This window comes from Arachis ipaensis, chromosome B3 (genome assembly GCF_059453495.1).
Source record: "Arachis ipaensis isolate K30076 ecotype BB chromosome B3, ASM5945349v1, whole genome shotgun sequence".
NCBI classification, from domain to species: Eukaryota; Viridiplantae; Streptophyta; class Magnoliopsida; order Fabales; family Fabaceae; genus Arachis; species Arachis ipaensis.
This window is the reverse complement of record NC_142438.1, coordinates 117,988,547-118,009,679: the sequence shown is the minus strand read 5'-3', so window position 1 is coordinate 118,009,679 and position 21,133 is coordinate 117,988,547. Positions and strand designations below refer to the sequence as shown.

At 37.0% G+C, this 21,133-nt stretch overlaps 1 protein-coding gene across 1 annotated transcript; it reads right to left on the bottom strand.

The window, feature by feature from the left end:
• Positions 1-1,592: 1,592 nt before the first annotated feature.
• On the bottom strand, positions 1,593-2,287 carry LOC107630825 (DUF3339-domain containing protein). The gene has a single exon (XM_016334076.3). The coding sequence runs from the start codon at positions 2,032-2,034 to the stop codon at positions 1,825-1,827; it is 210 nt and encodes a 69-aa protein (XP_016189562.1). The 5' UTR covers positions 2,035-2,287; the 3' UTR covers positions 1,593-1,824.
• Between the last annotated feature and the right edge of the window lie 18,846 nt (positions 2,288-21,133).

Sequence of the window (21,133 nt, the reverse complement as noted above, 5' to 3'; positions counted from 1 at the left end):
GACGACGACGGAATGGGAAATGAGCTATAAAGAAATTAGAGTTCAATATCTGAAAGTATGATTTGGGGAAAAAGCAAAGATTCAGATTTTAGTATTTTAGTAAATTATACAATTACCCATTTTGAGTTATAATTTAATTTTAAAATAATTTAATCATAGTTAACATAACAATCAATTAAAGAGTGACATGTCATAGAGGATAATTTACATGTTATTATAGAAAAAGTAGAGTAGAATTTACCATATAAAAAATGATTTTGATTATATTGTTAAAAAAATTATTATTCAATTTTTATAAAATATAAAACCTAAAAAATAGAATTCTAAATTATAAATTATTATTTAAATTATTATTTTAATATTTTAATTTGTAAATTAAATATTTTAAAAAATAATCATATTTTATAATAATAAAATATAATTATAATAATAATTATATTATATATACATAAAATAATTATTTATATAAAATATATATTAAAATATAAAATATATTTTAAAAATAAATTAAACAATATATTTATCTATATACAAATATATAATAATTAACAAATAATTTAATAACTAATTTTTATATACACATATTAATTTTATTATAAAAATAAAAAAATTTTGGATTCGCGAATGGACATACTGCCACCCACCCCTACCGATAAATGAGAGGAAAAAAAATATCCAAACCGGCTCAAAAGTCAAAACAAAATATTTCTTGACAAAAGAATTAACAGAGCCCAGGGCATGAAGAGTGGGAACGGTCTACTTGCATTAGTCGAAGGCTGTGCCGCGTCAATGGTGCGCACGCGGAGAGCCTGTAGGTGAAGGAAGAGGAATAAGGATGGGGACGAAGAAAGAGGAATAAGGACGGAGAATGATTGAGTGGAGTTGAAGGATTGTAATGGAGAGCATGGTTGTTTCAGCGGCTCCGACTCAAACAGTGACTGAGGTCTGAGGGAGTGGAGGAAAAAAAATATTTTTAGATAATAAATATAAAAATTAATTATTTTTATTTGTCCAATAAATTTAATATCTAATTACAAACGAAGGTTGGATCATAGCATGCAATGGTTTCAGTATTACCCTATTAGCCATCGAATCTTGGAAAAGAATATATTTTTCTAGAATGAAAAAGACGTTGAACTCCCATATGTTCATTGAAACGTCTTTCCCACGCATACATGAGCTGCCTAAAATGACATTTCACTGTTTGTGATCGCAAATAATTGTTCAGTTCAAATTAATATGATTCAAGATTTATATTTACAATGATTTGTACATGACATACATTTTCCCTTCTTTAATTGAACCTTTTATAATTATTATTAGTATTATTGTAAAGCACCAAAGCTGCTAAAAACCGTAATTCAGATGAGGCAACAATAATATTGAGAAAAGCTGGAAAAAGCAGAGCACATAATAAGGCCAAGATCGGAAATAATGTTGAACAAAACAAATCCACCGTCATACAGCAATAAATATGATGGATCATTACGTCACGGATAGATAGAGTATCATCCTTACCCCCTTTTTCTCTACTTTCTTTCTTTTTGGAAGATATGACAAGCGAAACTGACTGGGGGAAAAGTAGTATCAAGTAGCAGAAATAAAAGGAGGAACGTTGTTGTGCCCGGAATCCAGTTACACACACACAAAATACAAAATACAAAATACAAATACAAATACAGTACATATACGCATAGCCAAAGCGGAAATGTTAAAACTTAAAAGGCTGATAATACTACTACCTAGGAACTAGAGTACATAAAAATAAAAATACATTGAGATCTAGCAGAATAGATCCATGTCTGTATAAATGGAGGGTTACCCTTAGCCGGTGTAGATATGAACACCGATGGCAATGAGAAAGATGGTGATGAGACCGAAATAGATGATGGCATGAACCATAATGGAAGCCCCACTGGTTTGCATGTTCCCAAACTCAACCACTCTTCCCCTCCCGGGAATCTGAAAGAGGAGGCCCGGGCTCAGCAGCACGAAGAGCACCACAGCTATCACCACGGGCCCCCAATCCGCCATATATCTTCGAATTATCGAGAAGAGAAAAGAAGAGAAGAAACAGGGTTAGAAGTGTTTGGTTATGAAGTGAGAGGAAGAGTATTACTAGAAGACACGGAAGGTTGGAGTTTGAGTTGAAGTGGGGGTGGGTCACACTGAAGCGATTGGGACGGGAGCGGAAGCGCTTCCCTCGCATCGGAGTGCACCGTTAAACGTGTCCAACTCATTTATTTATTTGGAATTCAACGGCTGCGATGCATTGCCCACTCCTCTCTTGGGAATTGGGATCACCCGTTTTTTCCTTCATTTATTTTATGCTATGGAGCATCCAAATTTGATACTGAAGTCTGAAACAACACAAAAAATACTCCGTTTGGCATTTGTGGGCCCTGCCTTTCAGGAACACTATTGGGCCCTCATCAGCTGGATCACTGAATTGTTTTCCGAAAAAATGGCTAATTTGGCACAGTCCAAAAGAAAACGAAGAGAAATGGTAATTCTATTCTGGAATTAGTTAACACCAGTGTCTCTTGTTAACTAAAATGTGGGTAATGTTAATAATTAAAATAGGAAGTATTTTATGTTCAAATTAAAAAATTAATAATTTAAATATTAAATATTGCAAGCTGTATTTTTTATAAATTATATATGAAGGGTTTTTAAAAAAAGATATGATTTTTTCTTCTTTCTTCTAATCCCATGTTGGTATTGAATAGGGTTAGAACCTAGAAGACAAATTAGATTGTGACCTAACTAGAGTTCAATTTGTTAATAACTCAATTGATTGAGTTTATGAGTTGAGTTTGAATTTAAATTTGAGCTCATTTTTTTTATATTTACTGAATTTGAATTCGTATATTAAGTAATCTAAATTTAAATTTGGATAAACTCAACATATTAACTCGTGAACTAATTTGATTATATATATAAATTATAGATTATGTATTATAACTATTTATTTTAATTTATACATTATATATTTTATAATTTTAATTTATAATAATAATATAGAATAAAGTATTGTTTTTGTCCTCAACGTTTGGGGCAAGTCCCAAAGTTGTCCCTAACGTTTCAATCGTCCTATTTAAGTCCCTAACGTTTTAAAACTGACACAATGTTGTCCTGTCATTAGGGATCCGTTAACAGAATTGACGGCAGGACAAAATTGAGACGATTTTGAAACGTTAGAGACTTAAATAGAACAAAAACTTTGGGGACAAAAATGATACATAGAAATAAATTTTAATTTTATCCTTTAATAATATTCAATTAGTTTACATAATATTCAATTATTTTTTAATCACATCTAAATAAATTACACTTAATCATATTACTTTCATTTTAAATAAATTAATTTTTTATAATTTTACTCTTAAAGATTTTTAGTTATTTAAAATGAAAGTAATGTGATTAAGTGTAATTTATTTAGATGTAATTAAAAAATAATTGAATACTATGTATAGTAAAAAAATTAATATTATTGAAAGATAAAATTAAATTAAAATTTATTTTTATGTATCGTTTTTGTCCCTAACGTTTCCGTCCTATTTAAGTCCCTAACGTTTCAAAATCGTCTCAATTTTGTCCTGCCGTCAATTCTGTTAACGGATCCCTAACGGCAGGACAACGTTGAGTCAATTTTAAAACGTTAGGGACTTAAATAGGACGATTGAAACGTTAGGAACAACTTTAGAACTTACCCCAAATATTAGGGACAAAAATGATACTTTACTCTAATAATATATAATTTTACATACACACATAATTATAACATTCATGTGTTTTAAGGTGCATTGATTTGTATTGTTATAATATCTTAATTGTAATATCTTTGTAAGTTGAATAAATAATAAAATTAATTAAATTATTTATGATAAAAAAGCAATATATCTATATATTAATGTTTGATATCATATATATAATTTCGGTAAAAATCATAAATTATAATTTAATTTATTTATATAAAATTATAAATTTTTTTGAACGAATTTGTGAACTTTATAAATAAATTCAATTACTAATAAGTCCAGATATGAACCAAAGTTCTTAAAAAAATTATATCCATATACAAGTATATCCCCCAGTTCAAATATTGAATGACTTCACCACTATTAAAATAAGTCCAATCCCTCTTTGACTCTTTGTATTCTTATTGAAATCGTTTTTTTTTTTTGAAGAAAAGAAAAAATAAAATAGCAAGACACTAAATTTTTCATTATTTATTAGTCTCATATTTTTAGTTTTATTCTTTTATTTTTTGTTTAATATTCATCTAATTTTCATAAAAAAATAAATTTTAATTTTTTTAATTTTTTTATATAGTTCTTTATGTATCTTTTAATATTATTATTCTTTTTTTTGATATTTTTAATTATAAATTTTAATTCAATCAATTATTAATTCAAATATTAATCTAATTTTTTATTCTATAATAACTCCATATATTTTATTTCATTCTCAATTTATTAATTTTTATTATTAATTTTTTTTATCTTTCGTTCTATTATATGTAATTATGTTGCGTATAAACTTTTGAAGTGAATTGACTAATATACTAATTTAGAATATATTTTTTTATTTTTAAAAATAATAATAAAAAATATTTAAAAAGAAAGCTACCATTAGAATTTGAAGTTACTCCATTAGTCTCTTCTAATAAAAAAAATCTTAAAATTTTATGTGAAAAATCTAATAGCTGATTTGGACAACAACCCAAAATTTTAAATTATAATCCAAATGACAAAGATGAAGTTAGATGAGCTATTCAGTGAAGGGACTTTGTCAACCAAGAGAACATAATTTTTCACAAACATAATTTAGGATTTCTCTCGGTAGATTTAATGTTGATTGGTTTGATAAATTCGGCAATTAGTTGAAATATAGTATATCAAAAGATGATATTTTTTTTGTCTTTGTTACTATCTTAAGAAACCTAATGGTGTAAGTGTTGATACTTTTGGAAAAGAGGTCTTTTTAAATTAGAAAAAAAAGGAGAAGTTGCAAGCACATGTTGAAAATAATGAGAATGTTCACAATCAAGCTTGAAAAAAATGTGAAGCATTCATAAAACAAAAGCAACATATTGAAGTTTTTCAATCGAACTCACTTAATAGCAACAATTGTGATAAGAAAATTAGGGACGAAGAATAGCAGGACAAAAGAAGGCATGGACAAAAAACAAAAGGGATAAAAAAAGACATAGTGAAAACACAAAAAGATAGATAAATGATTTTTTTACTAGACCTCTAAAAAACCTGTTCTTAGCAACTTAGGTCACCAGAAGGGATTCTCTACTAGATTTTTAAAAAATTTGTCATTGACAATCTAGATCAGATGGTAAAAACTGAAAGAAACAAACACACACAATTACCTTAGGTTGGATCCGTTAATCTTCTTCATGCAACAAGAGAAACAAGTCACTTATCTTGATCACACAATAAAAATGTGCTTAAAATAACTGAAAATTTTATTCATCAAAGTTATGTAAATTGTCTCACAAAAAGTGTTTAAATAGACCACCTAACAAGTTAGTCTAAAGATAAGATAAGATAACTTAATTTAAATCTCTAAAAGATAATATAACTAATTTAAATAAGATTTGATCTTATTGGATTATATCATATTTGATTTAAATTTAAAATTCTTAAAAATATTATTAAACAAATCAGAACTAAATCAAATCTTCTAACAAACCCTAACAACAAAACAAACTAAGACATAGGCCTAATAATTTCGAAAATTAAATAATACTTTATGGCTTCCATTGAATTTAAAAAGTATTATTTGGCTTCTTGCTGTCCGATGTTGGCGTGATTGCACCGTCGATCTAGGTTTTTACAAATTAGAATCCTATCATTGAAAGTATAGCCTAGACCAATGATCAATCCCCAAATCAAATTGTTCAATCCAAAGAATATGTCACAATTCAAAATCAATTCAATTCCGGGAGTTTCAATTTCCGGGTCATCTCCCAAGGACACTTGAGACCAATGAGTGTGCAATCTTGGTTGTGAGGATCATGGGGTTTGCAATAAAGAGATGAACATATAAAGCAATAAAAGAATATGCAAAATTATAATAAATAAACTAATAAAGAAATCAATAAAATAACTATGCAATATAGACAAGTAAAGTGTAAAAGGAACTAATGTAAATGTGTATGAAGAAATTGAAGCATAAAAGTCCTCTTGGCTTGGAGTGAGCTAAGGGTCCTTTCCTTATTGGAACCACAACTATGCCAACTAGAATGGATCAATCTCACTTGATTAACCCTCACATCAGAGAAAAAAAAGTTAAATGAGTATAAATATTCTTAACCCACAAATCCTAAATTGCTTGCTAATTGCCTTAGCAACAACATAGCGTTAGTGGAAACAAGAACAATTAACAATTCAAGATTAACACTAAATGTTGGACATTCCAACTCTAAGAACCCAATTGCTCACTTTCTCCAAGCCAAGAGATAGAAAACTAGTCCAAAATCATACTTGACATTTTGTCAAACACTTGGTGGACAAAAACCTTAAACATGGGAAAAATGAGAAAAAGCTTGAAACCAAAAGCAACAAATGATCTCAATCAACAATAACAACTCAAGAAAGTATAGAACAATCATCAATAATCAATTTCATCAACAAGAAACATAAATTGCAAAGGAGAATTGAAATTGAACTATAACTTGAATTATAAGAAAGTGTAAGAACAATGTAACTATAAAGAGTAGTAACAAAGAGATACTTACAATGAGAATTAGCAAAATCCAAGATCAAAAATGGAAATGGCACTTGAATGTAAAATTCTAGTATAAACCCTAGTAGAGAAGATGATGAAAAACTTAAAGAAAAACTATACTAAAGCTATCTACTACTACTCCTAAGCTACCCTAATGTTATGCTATGTTATGGTCTTCATTTCCCCTTCCTTATGAGCTAAATGGCTTCAGAAATGGGCCTCCAAACCTCTAAAATCGCTAGTCACATGAGATTTTAATGAAGGCATGTGCGTCCACCTGTGCGGACGCACAGACGTGTGCGTCCGCACACTCTGCAAAAAATCCTGACCTGTGCGTACGCACAGGAAGTCTTCCGCACGCACACTAGGCGATGCTTGAATGGAACGCGCGACGCGCACAGTGCGGCTCACGCGCACGCGTGGCTTTGATTCGATGGCTGTGTGTACGCACGCATGTCTGTGCGTCCGCACACTAGGCTAAGCTCTTCTTCTTTGATTCTTCATGCTTCCTCCACTTTAATGCTCTTCTTCCATTTTCTACAAGTCATTCCTACCTTATACCTCTGAAATCACTCACAAATAACATCAAGGCATCGAAAGGGAGGTAAATAGAATAAAATAAATCAAATTAGGCACAAAAGAGCATGTTTTCATAACCAAGCACAAACTAGGAGGAAAGTTCAAATGCATGCTATTAAGTGGAATAAGTGCAAGTTTATATGATGAAATCCATTCAATTTCAACCAAAAATCATCATCAAATATGGATTCATCAATTCCCCCACACTTAAACACTAGCATGTTCTCATGCTAAACACACTCAAAGGAGATAGATGAAAGGAAAACGATTTAATCTATGTACTACCTAAATGCATGAACTATCCTAAGGGTTACTACTACCATGTACTATGCAAAGAGTTGGTAAAGCAAACCATGAAATTTCAATCCATCACAAGAAGGTTTTGGGCCAATTGCAAAGAGTTTATGCATTAAAATAATTATCCAAAGAATTGAATTGAGCTTTTCAAAACTAATCAACAAACAACTTGCAAGAAGTACAACATGAGATGCAAGAACATAGAATTGTGCGATCGAACTCCTCACCGGATGTGTATTCACTCAATTCGCTTAGTGTTTAGGGCTTAATCACTCAATTCTCCTTTTATCATACTTTTCAAAGATTTTCACTTCATCTAACAATCAACTACTATTTGATGCATGAAAGACAAATATCATGAGGTCTTTTGAGGGTTGTAATGGAGCCAGGGTTTAGGTAGGATAAATATGGTTAAGTGGACTTAAAAAATTAGTTCTTTGATTAGCTTAAGTATCCACCTAATCCTATATCACCTATATACTCATTAACAATGCAACCTAGCTACCCAATTTTTCTCCTATCTCACCTTACTCATGCACTTTCTTTTCAAAACATGAACATATGCATCCTTTATTTCAATTATTTCACTTTCTATTATGCACAGTTTTTTTTTTAACACAAGAGATGCATATGCCTAAAATAAAGAGCACATGAGCATTTTCCAATTACCAATTTTCACAATGAGTTCCATGCCTCTATCACCAATGCTTCCCAACAATTCTCCCCACACTTAGAATATACACACTAATCCACCCAAGCTAATCAAAGAGTAATTCAAGGACATCAATGGTTTTTCGCTTAAGGGAAAATAATGTGCTAAAATCAGAACAAAAGGGAATTACAGGCTCAACAGGGGTTCACAATGGTGAGTACAAGGGTTGGCCATATAGGTTGGTGAGTTCAACATCAAAGATAGCCTCAATCATGCTAAATGCATCCAAATAACAAATACAGGATATAAAGAATCATGCAAATCAATGATCACAATCAAAAGGAGTAACATCACACCAGAACAAACATTATGGTTGAAAAATGCAACCATCTATCAAAGCTCAAATCTTACAAGGTATGTTGTTCTAGCTCTTTTCTATGTTCCACAAACAGAATACTTCAAGCAAGTCGGAAAACACAAATTTTTTCTTCAATTCAACCAATGGTATGCCCTAGGAAAGATTTCATGGAAATTCCTTGGTGTTTCACCAAACTTATTCGTTCTATCATGCAATCATGAAAACATTAACTACCATATAACTATGAACACTAAAGGGATATATACAGACAAACCAACTAAGGTGCAATAAAGATAAAGCTACTAAAATTCAGTAAAAAGAACTAGAAGAGTATTGCAAAGTGATTTGAGAAAAGAAATTTTTACTCCCCATGAATTCGATCCTCCCCCACACTTAGTTCTTGCACGATCCTCCGTGCTTGCTTCGGATCCGGGAGAATGAGAACTTCGGGCCACCTTCAGCTGGTTGTATCGGGAATGGGTTGGTCACCTTCATCATTCTCCTCTCCAACTAGCTCAGATGAACCCTCAGGAGCTGGGCCGAGGTCTCTTTCTTCTAGCTTTGCCGTTATCCACTCAAAACGCTTATGCCCCAAATGCTCCATGCGGTGGATATCGCGCAAGATGTCTCGAAATAAATCCGGAAGAGACCGGAGAACCGGTAAAGGAGTCGATAAGGTTGGTAGACTTGATGATGTTGCTACGGGTGCCTTCCTCTTCGAGGGTGTCTTTTGGTGCACGAAATCACAATCACACTTTTGCAATTTCGCACAACTAACTAGCAAGTGCACTGGGTCGTCCAAGTAATACCTTACGTGAGTAAGGGTCGATCCCACGGAGATTGTCGGCTTGAAGCAAGCTATGGTTATCTTGTAACTCTTAGTCAGGATATCAATAATTCTCAAATTTAATTGTAAAAAAGTAAAAGAACATGAAATAAATACTTGTTATGCAGTAATGAAGAACAGGTTGAGGTTTTGGAGATGCTTTGTCTTCTGAATCTCTGCTTTCCTACTATCTTCTTCTTCATGCACGCAAGGCTCCTTCCATGGCAAGCTTTATGTTGGGCATCACCGTTGTCAATGGCTACTTCCCGTCCTCTCAGTGAAAATGTTCCAACTGCGCTGTCACCGCACGGCTAATATCTGTCGGTTCTCGATCATGTCGGAATAGGATCCATTGATCCTTTTGCGTCTGTCACTACACCCAACACTCGCGAGTTTGAAGCTCATCACAGTCATCCCTTTCCAGATCCTACTCAGAATACCACAGACAAGGTTTAGACGTTCCGGATCTCAGGAATGGCCGCCAATAATTCTAGCTTATACCACGAAGACTCTGATCTGAATCATGAGGCTAAGAGATATTCATTCAATCTAAGATAGAACGGAGGTGGTTGTCAGACATGCGTTCATAGGTGAGAATGATGATGAGTGTCACGGATCATCACATTCATCAGGTTGAAGTGCGAATGAATATCTTAGAATAGAAGCAAGCGTGATAGAATGGAAAACGGTAGTAATTGCATTAATTCATGAAGAACAGCAGAGCTCCTCACCCCCAACAATAGGGTTTAGAGACTCATGTCGTAGAAGATAAAATATAAAACATGTAGAATGTCATGAGGTACAAGATGAATTACTAAAAGTAGTTTTTATAGTAAACTAGTGACCTAGGGTTACAGAAAAATGAGCAAGCTAGGGTGTTTAGTGTAAAAATCTACTTATGGGGCCCACTTGGTGTGTGATTGGGCTGAACATTGAAGCTTTCATGTGTAGAGACTTTTCTTGGAGTTAAACGCCAGTTTTTGTGCCAGTTTGGGCGTTTAACTCCAGCTTTTATGCCAGTTCTGGCGTTAAACGCCAGAATTCTTAAGCTGACTTGGAATGCCAGTTTGGGCCATCAAATCTTGGGCAAAGTATGGACTATTATATATTGCTGGAAAGCCCAGGATGTCTACTTTCTAACACAATTGAGATCGCGCCAATTGGGCTTCTGTAGCTCCAGAAAATCCACTTCGAGTGCAGGAAGGTCAGAATCCAGTAGCATCTGCAGTCCTTTTTCAGCCTCTGAATCAGATTTTTGCTCAGGTCCCTCAATTTCAGCCAGAAAATACCTGAAATCACAGAAAAATACACAAACTCATAGTAAAGTCCAGAAAAGTGAATTTTAAATAAAAACTAATAAAAATATAATAAAAACTAACTAAAATCTATTGAAAACATACTAAAAATAATGCCAAAAGTGTATAAATTATCCGCTCATCACAACACCAAACTTAAATTGTTGCTTGTCCCCAAGCAACTGAAAATCAAATAGGATAAAAAGAAGAGAATATACAATGAATTTCCAAAAACATCTATGAAGATCAGTCTTAATTAGATGAGCGGGGCTATTAGCTTTTTGCTTCTAAAGAGTTTTGGCATCTCACTTTTTCCTTTGAAGTTCAGAATGATTGGCATCTATAGGAACTCAGAATTCAGATAGTGTTATTGATTCTCCTAGTTAAGTGTATTGATTCTTGAACACAGCTACATTATGAGTCTTGGCCGTGACCCAAAGCATTTTGTTTTCCAGTATTACTACCGGATACATAAATACCACAGACACATAACTGGGTGAACCTTTTCAGATTGTGACTTAGCTTTGCTAGAGACCCCAATTAGAGGTGTCCAGAGCTCTTAAGCACACTCTTTTTTGCTTTGGACCACGACTTTAATCGCTCAGTCTCAAGTTTTCACTTGACACCTTCACGCCACAAGCACATGGTTAGGGACAGCTTGGTTTAGCCGCTTAGGCCAGGATTTTATTCCTGAGGGCCCTCCTATCCACTGATGCTCAAAGTCTTGGATCCTTTTTATTACCCTTGCCTTTTGGTTTAAAGGGCTATTGGCTTCTTCTGCTTGTTTTTTTCTTTCTTTTTCTTCTTCTTTTTTTTTCGCATATCATCCTCTCTTTTTTTTTCTATTCACTGCTTTTTCTTGCTTCAAGAATCAATTTTTTTTTATTTTTCAGATTATCAATAACACTTCTCCTTTTCCATCATTCTTTCAAGAGCCAACAATTTTAACATTCATAAACAACAAATTCAAACATATGCACTGTTCAAGCATTCATTCAGAAAACAAGAGTATTGCCACCACATCAAAATAATTAAACTGTTTTAAAATTTGAAATTCATGTATTTCTTTTTTTTTTTCAATTAAAAACACTTTTTATTTAAGAAAGGTGATGGATTCATAGGACATTCATAGCTTTAAGACATAAACTTTAAATTTTATTAATCATAGAATGACAATAAGACTCAAAAATAAATATAAGAGCAAACTAATAATAATAGAAGACAGAAAAGTAAAAAAAAAAGAAAAATAAATGACTCTTAAAATAGACTCTTAATAATAAAGGTTATCACAGAGTTAGGACTCAACAACTTTGATTTTGAGAAGTGGATGCTCCCTCAATCTGTGGGGTGCTTGGTCCTTCAAGGGAGAGCTTCTGGCACTTCAGCTCCTGTAGCTCACGCCCCTGCTTCTCCTATTCCTTCAGCAATTTGCAGAGCATGCAGTTTTGATTCTGCTGTTCTTCCTTAAGTTGTTTCCATAGCTTCTTGCAGCTTGGTAACAGATGCTTCTAGGCGGGTCCAGTAGTCAATTTTAGGAATTTCTGGGAGGAACTCCTGCGCCCTCCTTTTTATGGAGTTGTCTTGCACTTGTCCTTCCATTGACTTCTTGGTGATTGGGTGTTCGATTGGGATGAATTCATCTACTCCCATCCTCACCCTAGCATCTTTACATAGCAGAAAAATTAAGCTTGGGTAGGCCAGTTTGGCTTCAGTGGAGTTCTTGTTTGTAATTGTGTAAATCTCACAAGAAATCAGATGATGAATCTCCACTTCTTTTCCAAGCATAATACAATGAATCATCACTGCTCTTTTGACAGTGACCTCAGAGCGGTTGCTAGTGGGCAATATAGAACGCCCAATGAAGTCCAACCAGCCTCTTGCAACTGGTTTGAGATCTCCCCTCTTGAGTTGGTTTGGGACACCTTTTGAATTGGTTATCCACTTAGTTCCAGGGAGGCATATGTACTCTAGAACTTGATCCAACCCCTTATCTACTCTCACCATTCTCCTATTAAAGGATTCTGGATCATCTTGTAGTTGAGGCAATTTGAAGACCTCTCTTATTTTGTCCAGATGGAAGTAAATAAGCCTCCCTCTGACCATGGTTTGGTAGGTATGAAAGGCGGTTCCAGTTATTCTCTGCTTATCTGTTAGCCACAGATTTGAGTAGAATTCCTGAACCATGTTTCTTCCAACCTTTGTTTCAAGATTAGCTAGAATTTCCCATCCTCTGTTTTGAATTTGCTCTTAGATCTCCGGATATTCATCTTCTTTCAGATTGAATTTAACTTTCGGGATCACTGACCTCAGACCCATTATTTTGTGGTAATGGTCTGCATGTTCTTTGGTTAGGAACCTCTCTTGATTCCAAAGACTCTTTGGAGTATTCTCTTTCTTGCCTCTTGATTTGGTTTGCTTTTCCTTAGGTACCATGATCTTGATGAGTCTTAGCTCAGTGATCACGGAAAAACACACCAAACTTAGAGGTTTGCTTGCCCTCAAGCAAAAGAAAGGAAAGGGGAGAGAGAGGAGAAGAGGCAAATTCGAATGGTGGAGAGGAGGGGATGGCCGAATGTGTATTTATAAGAGGAGGGGAGGGATTTCGAAAATTTTGAAAGAGATATGCCATAGAGATATGATTGATGGAAGAAAATAAAATCATGATATGAAAAGGATGAGATTTTCAATTGAAAAAGATATAAAGAGGTTAAATCTGATAATTTGGTTATGCATCTAAGAAATAAGAGATGATAAGATGGGTTTGAAAAGATTTGAAAAGAAATTGAAAAGATACTTGAGTTTTTGAAGAAGATTTGGGAAGGATTTGAAAGAAAATTGAAAAAGAGATTTAGAGAATTGTTGAATTTTTGAAAATTGAGGGTGAATAATGAAAGTTTGAAACATGTTTATGCAGAAAATTATGAGTTAAAACATGAAAATTTGAAAAAAATTTGAATTTGGAAACAAAATCTTCTCCCCTTGCCTTTCTGGCGTTAAACGCCCAGAATGGTATCCATTCTGGCGTTTAACGCCCAATTGTTGGCCATTATGGGCATTTAACGCCCAGCCAGGTACCCTGGCTGGCATTAAATGCCAGAAACCCCTTTATCACTGGGCGTTTTGCTGAACGCCCAGGATGCTGCAATTCTGGCGTTTAACGCCTAAAATGGTACCTTTACTGGCGTTAAACACCCAGGATGGTACCTGTTCCGAGGGTTACCTGAAACTGGAGGTCGATCTCGGTCGAGATCTTCTATACTGGTCGGTGTCGATGTGTCCGGCTGGTGAGAGGTGGCCGGAGCTGTTGTGTCCGACTTGTCGGCTGGCTGCACTGCTGATCCTTGGTCACCGGAGGGTGGGGGGTACCTGCAAGAGACTCCGATGCTTAAGTCAGCATGGGTATTAAACAGGTTTTTAGTAGAATCAGAGTATGAGTTATACCTGGGTGCTCCAGTGTATTTATAGTAGTGTGGGCTGACCTTTCTGATAAGATAAGTTAGTTATCTTATCTTATCTTATCTTATTTTGGGTGAGGTTAGCTTATCTTCAGGGAACCGCCTTTATCTCTATAGGCTTGGATTGCCTTTGGATTTGGGTCGTGTTCCTCTATTTGGGCCCTTTATTTGGGCTTTCCTGTCGATTTGGCCGATCTCTTTGAGAAGAGGTTGGGTAGCCTGACCTGAAGAGGTCGGTCGCTTTGTCGCCAATCATCCCAGGTCAGATAGCTTGACCCTGGGTATGAACAGTGCCCCTGTTTGAGCTCGATCTTCTTTTTTGAGGTCGAGTCCTTGACTTCGGTCCTTCTCTAGTGAAGCCGAACTCAAGTATTTAGTCGATTCCTTCCTTTGTAGAACCTTTTTGAATGTGGAATGTTTTTCTCTAAAAGCGCTCGCTTGTGTATTAGCGCTTTGCTCTAGGGAACGTGCGAGGGTTAAATACCTTCATTAATTAGTATTAATTGCCCTATTTCTTTTGGCTTTATTTTGAATTTCTGCGTTCAGAAAACGGTTTCTCTCCTTCATCTTTCTTTGTAACTTCTTCCTTCGTTCTCTCGCCTTCTGCTTTTTGTCTATACTTTGCCTTTGCGGCGTCGTTTGAGCGATCTGGCAATTCTGTCTTTCCACCTTCGATCCTTTTGAGGCTCTGCTTTTTCCAGGTTGGTTCCATTTGTGATTTCTTCTCTTCTTTGTTGCTTTGTTTTTAGTTTTTTATGGTGAAGCTTTGAAAGTTTGGATCTTTCTTATCGCGCCTGCTTGCTGTGTGTTCTTAGAGTTTCTTCGCCCTTTGCATGAACCTTTTCGCCTTTCTTGTTGTTTGATGTTTCTAGGGCTTTGCTTGTTCTACTGTTGCTTCTGTCCGATACCCAGAAAAATTGCATCTTTACTCACTTAATCGAAGATTGCTCCTTGGTTTTTTGTCCTGTTGATAGCTTTTCCTGTTTGCTGTGATATTTGTTTTGGTTTTTGTTTGATTCTGAGAAAAGGTTGTGCCTTTGACGATTTCCGCTTGGTATGATGCTTTTTGTTGATAGACTGAAAAAAGATAGTGACTTTTGTCTTCTGGCTTTCTTTTCTGAAATGTTTGTTGTTTGCAATCTTTTCTTGTTTGAGAGATGCTGGGACGCAAGCTGTGGACTTTTCCTAAAACCCTGCTTTGTTACTGCCTCCAAAGGATGCCCTAGGAATTTTGGTTTGAGTCTTGGGGTTTTTCTTTTCTATTTGCTCTTCTGTATACTAGTCGAGTTATTTTGCCCCTCGTCCGAGATGTTTTTTTGTTTTTTGGTAATCCCATCTTCTTTTCTTATTGTAGGATTAGTTGGCCTCATGTCTTCTCGTAATAACATTGTAGAGATGTCTTCTAAAGTTCCCGAGGGGATGTCTGATTGGCTGGACTCCCTTGTCTTGATGTGTGTCTCTGTGGTGGATGCTGATTTTTGTGTAGAGCTGAGGAAACGTTATAGGATTTGTGGTAGTAGTGCCCGGGAGAGGGATTACGAGCTTGTAGCGCCCGATTCTGATGAGAGGGTTTGTTTTCCTACTTTGGTCGAGGGGGAGCGTCCCTTTTTCTATGCCTATGAATATTTCTTCAGCCAGTTGGACATTACCTTTCCTTTTACTGCTTTTGAAACCGATTTGTTGTGGTCTTGTAATATTTCCCCATCCCAGCTTCATCTGAATTCCTGGGGTTTTATCAAGATTTTTCAGCTGCTTTGCCAAGAGTTAGGCATAACACCTTCTCAGACTCTTTTCCTCTATCTTTTTGTATCTGCCAAGCCCGGAGGGTCTTCCAAAAAGAAAGCTTCCTGGGTTTCTTTCAGGTCGGCCCAAGGGCATAAAGTTTTTGCCATGTATGATGAGTCTTTTAAAGATTTTAAGAATTATTTCTTCCGAGTCTGTGCTGTTGAAGGGGCCCGCCCCTTTTTTCTTGATGAAAATGATGAGCCTGCCTTTCCTCTAGAATGGCAAAAGAATGTGAGAGTGTCTCGCTATACCTGGGAGATGCTTGACGAGGTTGAACGAGCTTTTGTTGTTGTTCTTGAAGATTTATGGGGGAAACCACCCCATCTTGATACAAAAAAGTTTTTGAGTGACCCGTCTTTGGTTCGAACTGTTTTAGGTACTATCCGACTTGTTTACATACTTGCTTTTTAGTTTTACTTCTTCTTTTTGTAATTGTAACCCATTGCTGTGGTCGATTCTGTATTGTCAGAGATGTTGAAGAACAACGATTCTATGAAGGCCTACAAGAAAGCAAAGAAGGCTGCAGCTGCTCAAAATATCTTGGCCAGGGTGGCGGGAGAGGGATCTTCTCAAGTTCCGGTGAAGCCGCCCATACCGAGTTCTCCTGGGCCGAGGAAGGTAATTCCTACTCCTCGGGTTCGCCTGGCCGAACCTCTACAGTCTTCTGCTGCTACTTCTGGTGGTCCTCCCAACAAGAAACAAAAAACCATTGAGCCTTTTAACCTTGATGCCCCTGATTTTGACGCGGTCGAGTTCGTAGATCAGCAGATCGGTCCATACGGTGTCCTCCCTATGGATGATGTATCACTCCTTCGTCATTTGGACTTTATAACTCGGAGTAGTGTAAAAATGGCACATATGGGAGCTGCCTTGTTCCGAACGGCTCAAAATCTTCCTCTCCATGCCACCAAAGCCTTCATGGAGGAGGCAAAACAGGAATTCGATCGGATGAAGGGCTTGAAAGAGGAGCTTGAGGTGAAGATGGCCAGACTGGAGAAGGATCTGGAGAATGAGAAGGCGAGTTCCCTTGCTCTGGCGGCTTCTGTGCGGTTGGCCGAGGATACGGCGTTGAGGCATAAAGATAGTTATGTCACATCTTATCGGGAGGTGGTGCGTCTGAGGGAGGAGTTGGAGTCTGCCCGAGTTGACTATTCTGAGCTCGAATGTCACCTCGTTGGCAGCGTGAACGCTGCTTATGATAATTTGAAGGAGCAGGTTCAAGTTCTTGCTCCTGAGGTTGATCTTACTCTCTTTAGCCTGGATAATGTTGTGAGGGATGGTAAGATTGTCCCTGATGACCAGGATGATGACAATATCGACCCTCCCCATGTGCCTTCTGTCAAAGTGTCAACTTCTATTATTCCTCCAGGTGAGGTCGGTCATTCCGTTTCTGATCCGGACTGTCAGATCTTGAATCGGGATGATGGTACCGTGGATGCTGTGCCTATTCAGACTCGCCCTCCTTCTCCCCGTACTGATGCTGCCGAGAAGGCTCCCGATCTTAGCTGATTTTTTCTTGGATGTTGGTGTAGATGGCCCGACTTGTGGGCTTTTAAACTCTTTATTTTGTAATTTGAATGTTTTGCTGACTGTTGATACTCCTTGTGGTTGCTTGTTTAGCAACTTTTCGTTTTGAAAAAATAACAAGTAGCTTTCAAGCTTTGGGCCTGATCCTGAAGCTTGTTTATAATATTGCATTTCATATCATGCTTGTTTGTACTTGTCTTGGCACCTTTTTGGGTTTTGAGAATGCTGAAGCCTTGCTGCTTAGCCTCTTTGGATTGCTTTGTAGCTTGGATCCTTTGAGGTTGTGGATGTGTGGATCAACTTGTATTTCAGTTTTCTGGCTCTTGTATTTATTTCTGGCCATCCATAACCGATTTCTTTACGTTGGTCCTCTTTCAAGTTATTTTGTAATCCTCTTTCTTGGACCTTTGTCTGGTCTCTTTCAGGGATTACTTTTATAACTTGTTTGTTGTGGGAAACCGACTTCGTCATGCCGATCTTCTTCGAAGTTATTTTGTGATCCTCTTTCTTGGACTCTTATCAGGTCTCTTTCAGGGATTACTTCTATAACTTGTTTGTTGTAGGAGACCGACTTCGTCATGTCGATCTCTTCTAAGTTATTTTGTAATCCTCTTTCTTGGACTTTGTTCAGGTCTCTTTCAGGGATTACTTCTATAACTTGTTTGTCGTAGGAGACCGATTTCGTCATATCGATCTCTTCTAAGTTATTTTGTTATCCTCTTTCTTGGACCTTATTCAGGTCTCTTTCAGGGATTACTTCTATAACTTGTTTGTAGGAGGTCGACTTCTTCATGTCGTCCTCTTCTAAGTTATTTTTGTAATCCTCTTTCTTGGACCTTTGTCAGGTCTCTTTCAGGGATTACTTTTATAACTTGTTTTTTTGTAGGAGACCGACTTCTTCATGTCGTCCTCTTCTAAGTTATTTTTGTAATCCTCTTTCTTGGACCTTTGTCAGGTCTCTTTCAGGGATTACTTTTATAACTTGTTTTTTGTAGGAGACCGACTTCGTCATGTCGATCTCTTCTAAGTTATAGCAATTCCTCTTTTATAGGGTTGGCCAGACCTCTTTCCAGGGATTTGCTGATAACTTGGGTTGACTCGGTCCGACTTCTTAACGTTGGCCAGTCTTTAAGTTATTATTTAGCAATCCATAAGACCTCGTCAGGTTCTTTTTTCGGATCACTTTCGATAACTTCTAGCATTATTCTGTGTTCATCTTTGCCGATTTGTAGAAGGTAGTTTCTATCTTTGTTTGGTCGACCTTTAGATGAATCACGTTTTCATCTCTATTGGTCTTAATCGTGATCGTGCAGTGAATCTATTTTTCACTTTCTGCCGATCTGTTGCTTTATAATCGGACGATGAATGCTTTAGATTAATGCGTCTTGAGAATTTGTAGAATATCTAAAATATATTTTATTCAAAAGCAAGTGCAAATATATACATGCGGGAGTTTTTCATCGGATAATTTCTGGATCTCAACTTGGTGCCTCATTAAAAAACCTTTTCAGGAAAAAGAGTGCATCCGAGATCTTTTACCTTCTCTAGCTATAGTACCTTCTTAGGTTGCAGGCGTGCTATGATCTGGGAAGCTCTCGTCCATCGAGTTTGGACAGTTTGTAGTAGCCCTTTCCAAGTACTCCTATGAATCGGTAGGGTCCTTTCCAGTTTGCTGCTAGCTTTTCTTCTCCGGGTCGAGTTGTTCTAATATCATTTCGGATTAGGATGAGATCATTCTCAGCGAAACCTCTTGGCACTACCCTTTGATTATATCTCGAAGCCATTCGTCGCTTTAGCGCTTCTTCCCTGATCCGGGCTCTTTCTTGGGTTTCCGGAAGTAGGTCGAGCTCCTCTTTTTGAAGTTGAGAATTGGCTTCTTCATTGTAGTGGACTACTCTAGGCGACCCTTCCTCGACCTCTACTGGGATCATTGCCTCCACTTCGTATGCTAGTCGAAATGGTGATTCGTTTGTGGTGGAATGTGGCGTTGTTCGATATTCCCATAGGACTTGTGGAAGTTCTTCGGCCCAAGCTCCCTTTGCAGCTTGCAGTCTCCGTTTCAACCTAGCCAATATGACTTTGTTGGCAGTTTCAGCCTGTCCATTGGCTTGAGGATGTTCGACGGAGGTGAACTGGTATTTTATGTTCAAATCGGCTACTAACTTTCTGAAGCCTACATCTGTGAATTGGGTGCCATTGTCCGTGGTGATGGAATATGGAACCCCGAACCTTGTGACAATATTCCTATATAGGAATTTCCAGCTTCTTTGAGTAGTGGCGTTGGCTAGGGGCTCTGCCTCGATCCACTTTGTGAAATAGTCTACCCCTACTATGAGGAATTTGACTTGTCTTGATCCCTGGGGGAAAGGTCCGAGGAGATCAAGTCTCCATTTTGCAAATGGCCAAGGTGAGGTTACACTGATGAGCTCTTTTGGCGGGGCGATGTGAAAGTTGGTATGTTTCTGGCATGGTGGGCATGTCCTTACAAACTCTGTAGCTTCTTTTTGTAGAGTTGGCCAATAAAATCCCGCCCGGAGTACTTTTTTGGTGAGAGCCTGTGCTCCGAGATAATTACCACAAATGCCACTGTGTACTTCCTCTAAAACTTCTCTTGTGTTGGAGATCGGCACACATTTTAATAGTGGTATTGAAATCCCTCTCTTATATAGGGTGTTGTTTATGATAGTGTAGTACTGAGCCTCTCGTTTTAACCTCTTTGCCTCCTTTTCATCTGTGGGGAGTGTTTCTGTTTTGAGATAATTAATTATGGGGGTCATCCATCCTTGATTCTGACTTGTTATGGCTAGGAATTTCTCCTCTTCTGAAATTGACGGGTTCTGTAGCATTTCCTGGATGAGGCTTCTATTGTTGCCCCCTGGTTTGGTGCTGGCTAGTTTTGAGAGTGCGTCAGCTCGGGCATTTTGTTCTCGGGGTATGTGGCATATTTTGTATTCCCCGAGTTGTCCGAGCTGTTCCTTGGTTTTATCCAAATACTTTTTCATGGTGGGATCTTTGGCTTGGTAGCTCCCTGTTATTTTTGAGGTGACTACTTGTGAATCGCTGAAGATGTTGAGTTTTTGAGCTCCAACCTCCTTAGCCAGCTTCAAACCAGCTAGTAACGCTTCATATTCCGCTTGGTTATTTGAGGCCGGGAACCCAAATTTGAGGGAAAGCTCAACTTGGGTACCTTGGTTATCACACCTGCGCCGCTTCCAGTCTTATTCGAGGACCCGTCCACGTCGAGATTCCATTCTGTGGGGTTTCCGGAGTATTTGTGAATTCTGCAACGAAGTCGGTCAAGTACTGTGATTTGATGGCTGTCCGGGCTTCATAGTGGAGGTCAAACTCGGATAACTTGACTGCCCATTGTAGAATTCTGCCTGCTAGATCTATTTTCTGTAATATCCCTTTTATGGGCTGGTCGGTCCGAACCTTAATGGTGTGAGCCTGGAAGTATGGGCGAAGCCGTCGAGATGTCAGTATGAGAGTATAGGCGAACTTTTCTATTTTTTGGTAGTTCAGCTCAGATCCCTGTAGTGATTTACTAATGAAGTATACAGTTTGTTGCCCTTTGTCGTCTTCTCGAACCAGTGCTGAGGCTACTGCCCGACTTCC